General features: G+C 35.6%; 1 protein-coding gene across 1 annotated transcript in view; it reads right to left on the bottom strand.

Annotated features, from left to right (window-relative positions):
• Positions 1–15,116, bottom strand: part of DNAH5 (dynein axonemal heavy chain 5) — a 134,011-nt gene that overhangs the window by 83,017 nt on the left and 35,878 nt on the right. Inside the window, exons 12-19 of the mRNA XM_058023017.1 lie at positions 14,108–14,215; positions 13,339–13,424; positions 12,253–12,574; positions 7,044–7,250; positions 4,794–4,965; positions 3,252–3,397; positions 1,025–1,187; positions 285–527 (exon numbers count right to left, since the gene is read on the bottom strand). Coding sequence (XP_057879000.1) covers positions 285–527; positions 1,025–1,187; positions 3,252–3,397; positions 4,794–4,965; positions 7,044–7,250; positions 12,253–12,574; positions 13,339–13,424; positions 14,108–14,215 — 1,447 coding nt within the window. The remainder of the gene's footprint in view (positions 1–284; positions 528–1,024; positions 1,188–3,251; positions 3,398–4,793; positions 4,966–7,043; positions 7,251–12,252; positions 12,575–13,338; positions 13,425–14,107; positions 14,216–15,116) is intronic.

Here is a 15,116-nt window from a genome sequence, read left to right as displayed (position 1 = left end):
GTCTTATAGGAACTTATCAAGTCCAGCTCCAAATATAATACTTCAGAATAGTACAGTGATTTGTAAGAGAAACAGCATTGTAATGACACTTTCTTAATCTCACAAGAAAAAAATACTTTGGAAATACACAATGTCATCATCTGTAACTTAACAAGACATCTTATTCAAAATTCCTTTGTGTTCCCCTTTTTTACACTTGCAATTCTTATTTATACAGTTATGGGGTATTACAGTTACATTTTTCTTTATATAGCCTAAAGAGCAATGCACTGCAAGGCAGCCACCTAAGAAGTTGATGGAGGAAGATGCATGAATGCGCTTGCGGATGCTCTCCAGAGTGTGTCGAATGACTTTCAAAAGGGCATCAATGTTACGATCATTGAAGTAAGAAAGCAGTTCATTGGCTTCTTCCTCTAACTTTTCTAACTCCATTCTCTTCCTCTTTGCTGTAGGAGACAGGCCAGCCCACATCTCACTGGAATTTTGTGAGGAAGTCAAGCTTTTTGATCTTCTTTCCTCTTCTGTTGCTAAAACATCATAAATGCAGTTAGTTAAATGTACGTAAGGAACTTGAAAATACCATAATGCAACACCTCCACAGGTGTCTGAAATAATTTTAAGAAAGGGCAGAATTATTCATTTGCAATCTGCACCCCAGTGTAACAGGCCTATTCCTATCTGCCTTATTCAGTACAAACTGGTACGATTATAATCAAAATTTAGATATTATTTCTTATTCTCTTTCTCTAGAAAGTCCAGCAATTTCTGGAGGCTGGACAACCAAGGCTACTAAGTAGTTGTATGGCATGAACCTTTCAATGTCCAAGTTAGATAAACAATACTGACCTAGTCTGCAGGTGACAAATGATTGCTAGATTATTCATTTTCCAGGCAAATTCAAAGAAAAGTCTTTAGACATTAGATGCTATTCAGAACTTCAATCACATAAGTTACAATTTCCCCAACAAAAATTATCAGCATGAAAAAGAAACAAACACCAAGGAATACAATACATAATTCTTACCTGTATTTTTGTCCTTTTTTTCACCACTGGGTACAATTGACTTCTCACCTTCTTTACTGACGTGCTCCTCAGTGTTAAGCAACATGTTTATCAGATCATTAGCAGCAGCTTCCACCAGTGAGCTTTTCAAGTGTAAAGTTTGAGAACCTTTTATACAGAGCTCCTGTTATCAAACCAAAACAAAATGCACTTATTGTCACAATTCTCATGTCAATTTCACAGTCACAGCAGCCTTTATTAACACAAATGTCGAGGCCTAAGATTTGTGAAAAACCAGATCTATATACAACATTAATTATAAATTGGTTTGTTCCAAAACACAAGATCAATGATAGATCAACAAGGCATTATAAATGTCTTTCAATATTGTTTTGGCTTCTTTCTCAAATCACAGGATTCATTACTTGATATCATGAATCAAACTTTATAATGCCTAGTTTCACTAAAAGGGTCCCAAAAGCAATAGCTTCTTAATTTTCTTAACTTTCCAATGTAGGAGATTTAACACTTCTTTTAATCATTGCCAGTTTACATTAATTGGCAGTGCCATGATGAGTATTAGCCAATCATATTTCCCATTTACAGCTAAAAAGGAGATAAAAGCTACACAAGATGTATTTATTATTAAAACAAACACTAAAATTATCAACTAGAGAGAGAAGAAATCAAAGAATGAGATTAAATAAAATTGAGAAATTATTACAGTACTGTGCATGTTTTTTATCCCATACTTATAATAAAATCAATCAAGTTTGCTTCAGCTAACTATACTTTTTATCAGCAATAGCCTTTTCATATTTTACTTCTTTGGTCTCTTATATTTCACTCAGCTTAAACAAACATGACCACCTTTGTTTAATTAAAAATCAATAATTGGAAATATTCAGACATTTCCAAATTTTAGGATAATCTTTGGGCTTCCTAATGGTTCTGTTGAGTTGAGAGAGAAGGCAGATATGACTTGTAATATCACAGCAACACTAAACAAAGTACTCTGGGATTTTTCTTCCGGGTAATTATTTTTGCTGCAGCAATTACTTTAGAAACTTAAAGACACCTGTTAGGTGGCAAAAGTTATTTCTAGTCCCCTTCAATTAAAAATTACAGTAAGCTTACAAACTGTTACTATTTTCATTGTACACATAACTGGGGTTCTTATACCACTTACTCTGCTAACTCAACTCAATTGGCCATTGTAATTGCTGTGTGTGTGTAATTGCCATGTAGCAGTCCAAGTTTTCAAGTTACCCTAGTGTTCAGAGAAGATTTTGTGCTCGCTCTCACATATTTTTACCTTACTGAATATACATTTTAATACCTGCCCAGTCAGGAAGGTAGCAGCAGGAAAAACAACTATGTATTGTGAGGCTGACAAACTGCTACTAATTCCATATAATATTATTTAAAGTTTTACTCTGCATTTAACAACAATGTGATTTGTTACAAAGGCCAAAGAGTTAAAAACACTAAAACAATCAAAAATTTGATTTGTAATAGTTATTACTACAAGAGAAAAGGAATGGGGATAATGTACTTGATTTACTACAGTCTTTCTCAAACAACTAAATTTTATTTCAGAAGAAAACACATTAGACATTACAAACTAAAACACGATACCTTACTACTGCCTCACAAAATTCTTTTGACATAATAATGACCTTAATCAGCTTTCTAACCAACAATATATATGTTTAAAGTTAATTACCCTCAACATAATAGTATTTTGATGGGGTGAAGGAAGGGTGTTTTCCCAGAACACCATCACCCAGGTACTCCTGTGTATGTTTTCCACATCCCATTACCCACTCAAGAGAGTTTGAGATACTCATTACACAATCCTTTCCATAGTATTTACTCTCCTCAGGCAATTGCTGGAGAATTCCCTTATTTAAAACAGGAATAATGACAAAAAAAAAAAAAAAAAGATACTATGATAGAGGTAAAATTTTTGAGTGATATGAAGGCATAAAAGAAATAGTATACACTATCTGGCTTGACATTAAAAATAGAATAGAACATCTCAGCTCAGATCTATTTGCATTTGGTACTTTTGTTCTTTTTTAAGATCCCAGCCAAGCAAGTGGGGATTTCCATTGTATCCCATTGCCATTGTATCCCATGTATGCTTCATTAATTCTGCATTCAGAGGTTTTCTATCTCATAAAAAAGAAAAATATCTAAACTCAAAATCATCAATCTCATCTTCATGAAACTTTTATCTACTAACCTTAGTCTTTTGAAGAAATTCCTCACAGCTCTGTGGTTCATCTTCTGGCAATATACAGAGTGGCACTCTACTCATTTCTTGAAGGACAGCATCAATACGAAATTCAACCAAGTTATTCACTTGATCAAGCAATAACTCCAGCCCAGCTTTTGAAGAAAACAGAACATTCAAGACAAGCTTAAACGTTTGAATTAATGGCCTTTGCAGAGTCGCTCAGTGTTGCTTTACCTCAACAAACAAGAGTGCCAAACAATCCAGAGTATTATTTTACCTTGACAAACTATCATATTCAACTGTATATGAATTCTGCATCTTAACCAATTTACTCCACACATCTAAACTTTTATGGCAAGCTTCACCACAAGAACCACAATTAACTTTTTGCATAACAGATACTTACTTAGCATATGTTATCTACGTGCTAAAAGATAACTATAATAATGTATAAATATAAACTATTGTACAAATATATATTGCATAGCTTTTTACATAAAATACAGTATATATTATAAATGTTATAAGATTAACTTAAAGTATATGTATTTCAAACATGAAGACATAAACATTTAATTGAGTGCCAACAATGTTTCATCTTCTCCTATAGCTTGAACAAGTTGCAACTTAGAGAATCTACTACAAAAAGTAACTTTCAGCAAATAAAATCTCTATGCTTCAAACAAATGTTAGAGGCCAAATAGCTAACAATAGTTAACAGAAAACAATCACTAGAATTTTAAAAGTTTAATAGCAATCTGCTCTCAATGCTGAAGCTGAAATAGCAGCAAGGTGCCTGATCCAGACTCAAATTACTTTTATTATTCAAAATTAAATTGATCATAATGTCAGGCTAGCATCCAAATTGCACTTTAATCTGCCATTTCAAATGAAGAAAATTTCCACTATAACTACTTATGCAATTTCAAGAAACAAAAGTTGTTTGCTGTATTAATTAGGCTGAAGAAAAAGGAATTTGCTATCTTCAGAAAAAAAACACATCTCAGTACAACCTTGTGATAATATTTTGAAAACACTACAAGCTCATCTGTTTTCTAAAGCTGTTGTCCAAGATGCGTGTGCACTAGTTTTAAAGAGATTGATGTTTAAAAAAAATTAATATGAAATGCTATTGAGCAATGACAGTGCCAACTGAGTCAGGGTTTTATTCCTTGAGAAGTTGTTTTGTACATTATAGAAACAAATAGCAGGACTAGGAAAAGTCTGAAACCTAGGAGCTCTTTTAAAAAGTAGATATCACTCTTTAAATTCAGAATACACTGGGCCTTTTGCACCATACTTTATGTTTGGTGTAATCCCAACTGTCTAACATACAAATAGTAAATATTTGATGAACATACAAGACAAAAAGAAGGTGGTGTTATTAAACAAATGTTTCATGAAATACAGGACAGGTGAAAATTCTGATATCTTTTATATATAAACCAATTAAGTGCAAATCGTGTAGAGAACTGTAATTTCATAATATAACTTGCATATGTATAGAACAAATAACCAGAAGTTAATGGAAGGAGACAAGTAACCTACCTAGCTTAGAAAAAACTGTATTGATGTATTTCTCAATATTCAAGGATGTCCAACTCAATAACATTAGACCTGGCTGGATAGCATCATCTATAATTACTAATCGAGGAGCCATCAGTTGTTCAAAAGGGTGTTGTATTTTCAGTTTAATTCTTTTGTATTCTGCCAACATCACCTGAAATAAATAATGAAAATATTAGTTAATATACACTGATTTGAACCTCTTCATGTACACACATTTATTGCTTAAACTAAGAAGACTCATCTGTATGCACATTTCTGAAATTCTTAAGAAGTTATAATTAATTGCGTGGGACAGGTTTTCATTATTTTTGGTGTAAGTTCACAATTTGTTGCTCTTTATATCTCTACATATATTTGTTGCTCTGTGTGAAGCACTACTTCACACAGAAACCAATATTTGATTGCACTGATGCCGTGATGGAGTTAATTTCTTTCTCAACGACTCACATGATGCCATGTTTTAGATTTGTGACCACAACTGTGCTATTAATACACTGATATTTGGGGTATTGCTAAACAGCGTTTGTACAGCATTGAGTCCTTTTCTGCTTCTTGCGCTACTCCGCTGGTGACTGGGGATGATAGTGGAACCCTGGAAAAAGTTAAAGATAGAATCTAAAATGTTAGGCTTTGTGCTTTCCCAGATCAACTGCACCTGCATAAGCAGTATGATAAATTATATAATTGTTAGATGTGATGATTGTTTAGTAATCAAATGTAATTATTATATAACCATAAGAAGAATAGTGAGAAACTATGTTGGAAATTCAGAGAGGGGCTAACTTTATGTATACAATAGAACAATATAAGTTTAATAATTAACATGAAAGTTATGTAACGATAAAGTATAAAACATGATCATTTCGGATGTATGGTCGGAGTCAGATTTGGGTTGAATATACCCCGATTCCCAGAGCTCTTAATAAAAAGCACCGCATATAATCGCTCCGTGATTATGTGTTTTTGAACACTAACAGGGACACACAAAACACTGGGAAAGAATGTGGCCAGGACCCCATTGATTAATGGGATCCCATACCTATGACGACATGCTTGAAAATGAAAGCTGGGAGAAGAAGGAGGGAGGGGGACACTCAGAGCTATGGTGTTTGTCTTCCTAAGCAGCTGTGATACTGCCTAGTTTTAATAGATTAATTCCTTATTTTTTTTCCCTTGTGCATGCACCTCTTGCCTTCCCTATTAAGTTGTCCTTATCTCTACTCACATGTTTTATATTTTAGCCTTCATATTCTCTCCCTCATTCCAAGGAGGGGAGTAAAGGAGCAGCTGTGTGACATTTGGATGCCTACTGGGTTTAAACCACATAACAGAAAAATCTTGCAAATTTCAGTTGGTAAATGAGTGTTACAGAAGACAAAAAGCCCAAGGAAGACTTTCTAGGTGAACTTTCCAGCAATTCTAATAAGATCAGCCTGACCAAAACTATATTATACTATTTTCTTTCTAATACCTCTTTAACCCATTGATTTGGTTTCACATATTTGGCAACAACATTACAACTTAAAGTCATAAAGTCTTGATTACTTTGGTTTTTTTTTTTAATTAAGTAGTCCTTTGACTACTATAAAAAAAAAAAAAAGTCATTTGACTACTACAAACTTATAAAGCTATAGGTTTTTGGACATCTATTTTTGAATTCCCATCTTGAGTCACTGAGAATCTTGTCTGTTCATAGGCAGATGAAGGACTTAAAAGACAGAGAAAGGGAAGTTTCACTTCTTTTTAAACTGTTCAACAGACATCTGTGTAAAACACCAGTGCCAGAAAAACACAAAAAAGTTTGCTGCTTGCTGCATGCTTTACACTTTTAAAAAGTGGACCACTTGTTCCTCCCTCTCAGGTATTCTCTCAAAACAAATGCTGACCAATGTTGACTTCATTATTGGATAAGAGATAAATTGCTTCTCATTTAGAAAGCAAGCAACAGCACAAGGCATTTTGTAACCTTCCTTTCCTCCCCATTCTCATCTCTGCCCCAGACTCTGCAGAGTTTCCCCAAACCCAAGTATCAGAGAAGTAACTTCACAGAAAACATAAAGCCAAGAACATTTTTAGGTGCCTCAAGACAATCATACAAATAAGAAAACAGATTTGCAGATTCTTTCTTAGTGCATAATTGTCGATCCTCATTCATCCTCTTCCATATGTATAGAAGCCAGCCATCTTAATGTACAGCACACATACATAAAATAACTAATGTAAACCCACGTGCAAATTGTTGGCAACCTTCTTGTACCAGCCTCTCTGCTGTTGAATAACACTTGCAAATGGTGGAATTTCAAGGCACATGCGAGCCATGCAGTCTGTTTCTCTGATTAAAGTTAATATTTGAGGGTCAAAATTCACAAATAATTCTCCTGTTTCTGGAGCTTTTACCAAGAGAGTTGCTTGAAGTCCTCTTTTAGTTAATTCAATCTGCAGGAAATAAAGCCATCATTGTGATCAGAAAAGCCACTACAACAAAATACTTTGGTTTGCATATAAATATCACTTTTGAAGATACTAAAATCAAGTAGTGCTGACAAAGATTGATACATTATACAAATACAAAACCAAAATTTATTAACACGATGTCTATGGGCTCAAATGCTTAATAATCAAACTGCTATTTATCTAACAGATATTCTTATGTTGAGTCTTGGATATTATAAGCTGCATTCTACAGTAGAAAATCAAATCAGAGCCATGGATTTTCTTGCTTCATCCATCTTAAATCTTAACCCTCATCTCCTTAGAACTTACTGCATATTCTGCAATAAGGCTGCACATAACTTCCTCAATGAATTAAAGTATTCTTGAATAACATCTTCACATATCATTTGAATCAACCTATCCCCATTTCTCCTTTCACTTGTTTTCCAATAGCTAATAGATATACCAATCATAATGGTACTGATAATTATAACCAACACCAGGGCAAATCTTTTAAAATACTAAAATCAATGCTTATTATACATTTTTTTTAAATTCTTAAAAGCAAAGTATAATCACACAATTGATTTAACTGCCTTATTTAAATATTAGAAGACCATTTGTTCTCTATATGATCACAAAGGACAGCATTCCTTAGATCACCACACACTGAAAATTTGGCTGACACCAAAAAACAATCCTGCCTAGGCAAATTTTTCCTACATTAAAAAATTTGCTGCTGTTCTTATTTTCCAGATGTGCTTGGTTGGCGTAACTTTACTGTTCTTTATTCACTCCTCAAATTTCATGTATCACATTACATTGAGATGGAGCTTATTCCTATGCCACAGTTTCAGAACTCATTGATAACTTTCAGTGCACTTTTTTTCTTTTTTTGTGAAACACAGAAAATTTGCACGACCTTTCAATGTCTAAAATATAGTGGAGCATACTGCCTGCTTCAGCAATATTATGTATTATCAAGACATTTTACACAGCATTTTTCAAGAAATAATCTAATCAATTTTTGTGAATGAAGATGTCATGCTCTATCCACTATCATCAATCTTCCAAGAAAAAAAAGCTCAATGGCATTAAAGAGAAGCTGGTTTTTTTCTGTAAAGTTCAACAGCAAATCTTACTGTACTCATTTTTGAGCTTCATACTCATTATTCCCACTCTCAAGTCTTCTTCTGCTGTTTATAATTTTCTTCTCAAGCAGTTTTCATTGTTAAGGTAACAGAAAATGGCAATGGAAATAAGGGGTACGTTGAAGGCAGAAATTTTACACTGCCAAATAATTACAGTAACTTTAACAATTCCAGGTAATTTATTATTTTAATATGTCCAAGTAGAACATAATTTGCTATAGGAAAAAACAAAACAAAACAAACACCTTGGATTAACATGATGTTAACCATCCATTAACAAGTAGGAAAAATAGGGGCAAAAATGTTCAGAAATCTCAGAGAGTGACACTAAGCTTAACATTTATATTGTACAGAAGAATAAAAAGTAGCAGGAGCTGGAGCCCTATTTGTGTTGGATTTGTATTCCCCACAGCACCATCGCCTCTCTCGCGTTTTTCTTTTGTTCAGGAGTAGAGCAGGAGCTCCACCTTGTGTTCTGTGGCGCTCACGTCCACACCCGTGTGCATTCTTGCCTGAAAGAAGAGACTACGGAGCAGTATTCACATTTTTTTTGCCGTACCTGGTAGACTAGCGCATGTATGTTAATGTGAATACACTTTTCATGTCTTTTCAATTCATGTGTGTACGTTCCAAACAGGAAATTTTGTTCAAATCCACCTCTCTTTTTTCCCACCTAATGAGTATAAAGTTGGAGAAGGCTCAGGAAGTTTATATAGCTGCCAAGTGTGATTTGACTGCTATAGGAGAAAACAGGTAACAGATTAGAACAGATTAGAATCAGAACTCAGATGATTTGGACCTCATAAAGGAAGGCGCTACTTCAGGGGAGATGCCTGGGATGTTATAGTTATTTCAGAAAAGATGAAAGGCAAATGTACTTGACTGCTCCATCAAGGCACAGTACATGTCAGAAAATCTGATCACTAGATCATCTAATGAATGATGTAGCCCCACAAGAATCATACATTCTCCTCAGTCTTTATAGATGAGACAAGGCAGTGAAAACTATCATCAGTATACTTTGAATGATTCCAGCTCAGTACTGGAATCAAAAAAGAAACTGAGTCCAAGATAGAAACACTAAAATGCAGAAGATTTCCTGAAGCACTACAATTCACTCCATAAAATATGAGGGATATGCACCAGCTCTCTGTCAAGAGCAGACGAAAACATATGAACTTCCTATGCTAGCAAAATAAGCATTAAAGACCTTTCTAAGTACAAGAGCGGAGGTCCTGCCTGGAAGCAGGACCAACTATATAGCAGGTTAACGGTGCCAATTTAGGATATGATGTTCCTGAGCCATAATGTATAATGAAACAAAAATTGAGGTACTACTGTTCAGGTTCCTTGATTCCCAGCCTGCACTCAATTCCAGATTAATCATCAATAATATATATTCAGCACTAAGTCTCAATACAGCATATTTTATGTACTCTAATATTGCAATAATTTCTCCTGGTTTACTATACCAAATTGACAAAAAACAATTCCCACTTACAGTACCAGACAATCAAATCTGGTGACTCTTTCAACTACATTTCACACCACATGTCAAATGCAAGCATGAAATGGAAGGACCAGGGAAACCTTATATATTCAGACTGGAGAAAAGGCAGCTGGAACCTCTGGTCCCAGATCTGGTCTAAGACTACGTTTGAGAAGATTGATGTTTATCAGCACCACAGATTTCCAAAGTGTACAAAAGCTGGGCCTCAGTTCCAAAAACAACAGACAAATGCATTGACAGGTGTCACACGACTTTCAAAACCACAGTCTGGAGATTCTTATCCTTCTTTTTCAACTTTGCAAGGCTGAGGCCAATTTTTCTATAAGATGATCTATTACAAGGCAACAAAGAAACTGGAGGTGAAAAATATGCCAAAACAATAGGAACTTGCAGAGATTTCAAGGCCTTAAAGTAGCCCCTGCAGAAGCCATCCGATAATATAAAGGTAGTCAGAGGTTCTATGTACAAAACCCAAGAGAGTAAAATGAGTCAAAGGAGATTTAGAATTTAAGGTGAACCATGCTCTATGAAGAATATTCAGGCTGCAAAGTGTTCTGCCTGAAGGCCCCAAACAACTCATTCAACAAGACATGTAAAAAGGGCTTATGGTTGTTCATATACCCAGGATTATTCACATGGGAGAAACACCAACCAGATATTCTCAAGAGATCAAAACAGCAAAAAAGACCTTACTGGCAACTTTGGAAAATCACAGAAATGTGGCAAGAGGTTTAATACCATATTCAGTCAGCATAAAACACTTCTCAAAGCATTAACTTGGCCCATCCCACTTTGCAAACTCTAAGACCACTCGATTTTAAATTACTCCAAAAATTCCAAGAGGGAAGTAGAAAAAAGATAAAGAAAGACAGAAAATATATAGAATAGCACACATGTACCCATCAACTCCAGCAGTGTTCAGATAGACATACCAAGAGAAGGTAGAGTCAAGACACCAGGTAGCCTCATATTCAGCTTTAAATGCCCCTCGGCCTTCCTGGGCCCTTCCCCTGGGTGGGGCTTCCAGTCATTTGGCCACTCAGGAGCTGGGTTAGGGGCTCCAGAGGCGGGTGTGGATCAGTGCCTCTGGTGTGCCAGGGATTGCAGCCACTGCAGGGCTGGGATACAGGCTCTAGATGTAAAGTACACTGCATTGCCAGGGCAAGGCCTCAACTGCCCCTTTCCCCACATATACGTATCCCAAAATTGTCAGTAGGAAATGAAATTACTTTGTACTGGTTCTGATTGGGTTAATTTTCTCTGTTGGCATTTAATTTCCTTCATAGCAGCTTATGTGGTGTCATCAGATTTGTTATCAAAACAAAGCTGATAACACACGGATGGTTCAGTTGAGCAGTGCTGGCACAGCATCAAGGCCTTCTCTTGTTCTCACTCTGTCCACACAGCGAATAGGTTGGGGGTTGGGAGTGGGGATGAAGGGTGCAAAAGAGGCTGTGAGGGGACAAAACCAGGCAGATGTCATGAAATAACAAAAGGATGTTACAAAATAAGCAAAGGGATAATCCTTGCCATGTAACATCATGCTCAGCAGTAGAAATGGAAAGGCAGGTGTTGAAGGGGTTAGCCACCCCCTGCTCTGGAATTGGTTAGACATTGTTTGACTGGAAGATGGTGAGAAATTGCCTCTGCAGCCCTTTTTTTCCCCCTTTTTTTCTCCATTTCTCCTTCACTAAGTAAACAACTTACCTTGACCCACAAGTTTTCTTGCTTTTGCTTTCCCTTTCCTCTTCCCTGTCTCACCGGAGGAGCATGGGGGGGAAGTGAATGAGCATTCATGTGATGCTTAGTTGCCTATTAGGTTTAACCCACAATTGGCTCAAAGCCCACTCGTGCACTGAGTATGCTATTATCTGTTCAGATTGGATGCTTTTTACATGTACATTTACAGAGTGTACCCATAGATCATCACTCAAAATTCATTCTATCCAGGGCAGAGGAAACCTCTGTTTCTGCTTTCACTTTTGGCCAGCCAGCTGACAAAACTCCTCTCCCCAGACATGATGATCTTGCACCAGTCAGAAGAATGTGGCAGAGACAGAGGGGCAGCTAAGCCTACCGCTGGACATTCATTATATGGGTTTTTTCTAACTTCTTAGTTATAATGAAAGGTCTTTCAGTTGTTCCTAAAATCAGCTACAGGTACTAGAGGCCCTATTTTTTTAACAGGAACACTTTCTTGTTAAATAACTTTTCTTATTCCATCCCTCACTTGATAGTCATCATAAATCAGATTAAGCATACCTCACTACTGCTACTAACGAGGGATAACACCTTTTTTTTTTTATTCTTTAAGGAATACCTTAATCAAAATCAGCTGGCTTACCTGCTGAAGCCATTCCCTGTGGTAGATGACCTCAAATTTCATAAGAACTTTTGCTACTTTGTTGTAATTGCGGATTATGCTCTTGCCATCTGGTGTTTGTAGAACTGCTGGATGTCTCTGGAAAGTCTCCATGGGCTCCTTGATCCTATGGAACAGGTGACGTGCCCACAAGATCTTGCCAGCTATTGGAGGCAGATTACGAGCCAGTGGAGGGTTCTTCTTGTGCCTAGTGTAGATCTTACAGATGGTTTCTATGTCATGGCCATAGTTTTGAAATATTTTCTGATACTTTTCATCAATGCCAAGGTTCGGGATTTGCAATCTGCTTAGAAAAATAATGAAAAAACTCCTTCAAAACTTCTGAAATACTCCTAATGCATTGTTGGAAAACAGTTGTTCCAGATTCCCTTGCATGCTTTAGAAAATAACTACTTTGGCAGCAGAGTTTTCAGCTTGAACAAATGCTGTCACAACCTGAATCCAAGCAACAAAGATTTAGATCAGATGATAAAAGTTTCCAAGTAAGCCTACACATTTTCTGTTTTGTCACTGTTTTCAAACACTGGGGTGAAATTATGTGCAGCAAACTGTAACCAATTCACCACTAGCTGTCTATTCTATTAAACAGATTATAATACAAAAACTGACAGAATAAAGAGTGAGGCTGTTTTGCAACAATGTTAATTTATAAAGACAAATTTCGCTGTTTCTTAATAAAAGCATTTTGCTCTCTTCTAACTGCATTGTTTAACAAATTTAATGCCATTGTTCGAGCACAAAGCTAAGGCAAATATGCCAACAAACAAAGTTTTCCTGTACTTAAGCTAATTTTGAAAGATGAAGTTCAAAGTCCACTTATATTTTGCAGTTTCTGATACAAAAAATATGACTTTTATTCATTCAAGCTACTAAGACAACTCTTAACAGGGCTGAACAGCGGAGAGTAAAGAGGTTGATTTTGGTTTTGTTTGTATTTAAGAAAATGCCTCCTGCTTTTCTCTCCCTCCCCCCTGCCCTTTCCACCATTCTCAATGTTTTATTTCCATTGCCTGGCAGAGTTTCAGCAATCTAAATAGGACATATTACCTTTCAAATTTCTGCAATGTACTCAGTGCCCTTTCAGTGTTCAGAATACTTTCAAAGGTGATGTCCATTAACTTCCTCAATTGATCCTGAAGAAGAATAAATAATTCTACATCAGATAAGTCCCCAAAACACACATCAAATATGTCGAGTATTATTTGACAGGGTTTAACACGCAATATATTAGAAGACAATTTGTTTATGTGAAACTAATCTTAATAAGTATTATTTTTCCCTTTGTTTCTTCCCACAATAATTAAACCAAACATAGCCAACTAGCAAGGCATTTTCTTTCCCAGTTCCCTCTGTGGCTCTGCAACCAGCAAAAGCTTCTGTACCCTCCAATATTTCACCATGTTGAAAGGCCTCAAAGAATGCTTGCTTACCTCTCTGGCAACCAAAGCAAGACAAGCTTTTTCTTTTTTTTCTTCTGCATATACCCTTTCATTTCCCCACCTTGTGATTTCAGAACTATTGGAAAGTTAATTATCTGACTTATTTGTACTACACTCCTATTCACTCATAGAAATCACCATTTTTGTTATTCTTGCTAGCATCCAGTAATGAAAAATCCTTTTGTTGGAGGCCCTCAATGACCCATTCCATTAAACTAGTCTGAAAGAGAGTAAATGTAAGCTTCAAAGTGGAAACATATTGGAATAACTTTTCAATTTCACAATACAAACTTTGACATTTGCATATTTTTTGTGGTAACTCAGAGCAGATAATAATAAATTAAATTAATTTTGTGTCATTGTATCATAAAACCTACATGAAGGTCATTTATGTCTCTGCAAAACTCTTCATAGTCTTGGTCAAAATCAGTCTTCCGCTGATCCAAGAAATCATAATGCTTATTCTTCATGTTGTCAACAATGCTCTAAACAATTTCACAGAAAAAGAAAATTATTACCAAAAAATGTCTCGTGAAAGTCTTACCACACCAAACATTTAGCACAACAGGCTGTGCACATTCACATTTTACCTTTGCTAATAGCTCCCTGTACTTCCTGAGCAATATAAGCAAACCTCTTAAAAGAAATATTTGCAGGAATCAAGTTGGTGTAATATCTACTCAAATTTCATTTGTATTATTTATTTCTGCTTTAAGTCAATTAGAACTGACAGAAAATTCAGACTTGCTTTCCATCAAATACATTTTTTACTCATTAAACATTCTGTCATGCAGAAGTACATTTCTATAAAAAACTTGAAGTTCAACAGAGAAAAATATTTTCACATCATTATTTTCCATGTCCTTTAAAAAGCTGATTCCATATATAAATAGATTATTAAAAAAGGACACTGAGAGATGCAGCACATCACCATTCGCAACTTTATATTCCTGGCTTCTGTTACACAGCTGCTGTCTACACACATGTAAGTATATCTTAATCAGCACCTCCCTTGAGGTGTACACACAAATAAAGGATTTCTTATGATAAACTACTGTTCAACAGCCTAGTAGTTTACCACAGTATAACTATGAAACTCAGCATATTTCCAGCTCAGCTGACTTGCATCATTTTGTGGTAAGTCAACCAAAATTCAGTTTCATTGCATTGCTGTGAATAAAAATTCCATCTTTTCCTTGAACAACAAGCAAATCCTAGATAGGGACTAAGTGTTAAAGCGTAAAGAACAGCAAAATAGTTAACTCCTATTGTAAAAAAATTTTAAGACATATAATCAGTCACATACTAACTATAGCTATGGTCCACGTCAAATACTTCAGTACCTCAGTTTTGTCACTTTAAAAAGGAGTGTGATCACTTTCCTGC

Source organism: Melospiza georgiana, chromosome 1 (genome assembly GCF_028018845.1).
Source record: "Melospiza georgiana isolate bMelGeo1 chromosome 1, bMelGeo1.pri, whole genome shotgun sequence".
Classification (NCBI taxonomy): domain Eukaryota; kingdom Metazoa; phylum Chordata; class Aves; order Passeriformes; family Passerellidae; genus Melospiza; species Melospiza georgiana.
Note: the sequence above shows the minus strand (reverse complement) of the source record. Positions and strands in the feature narration are given on the sequence as shown.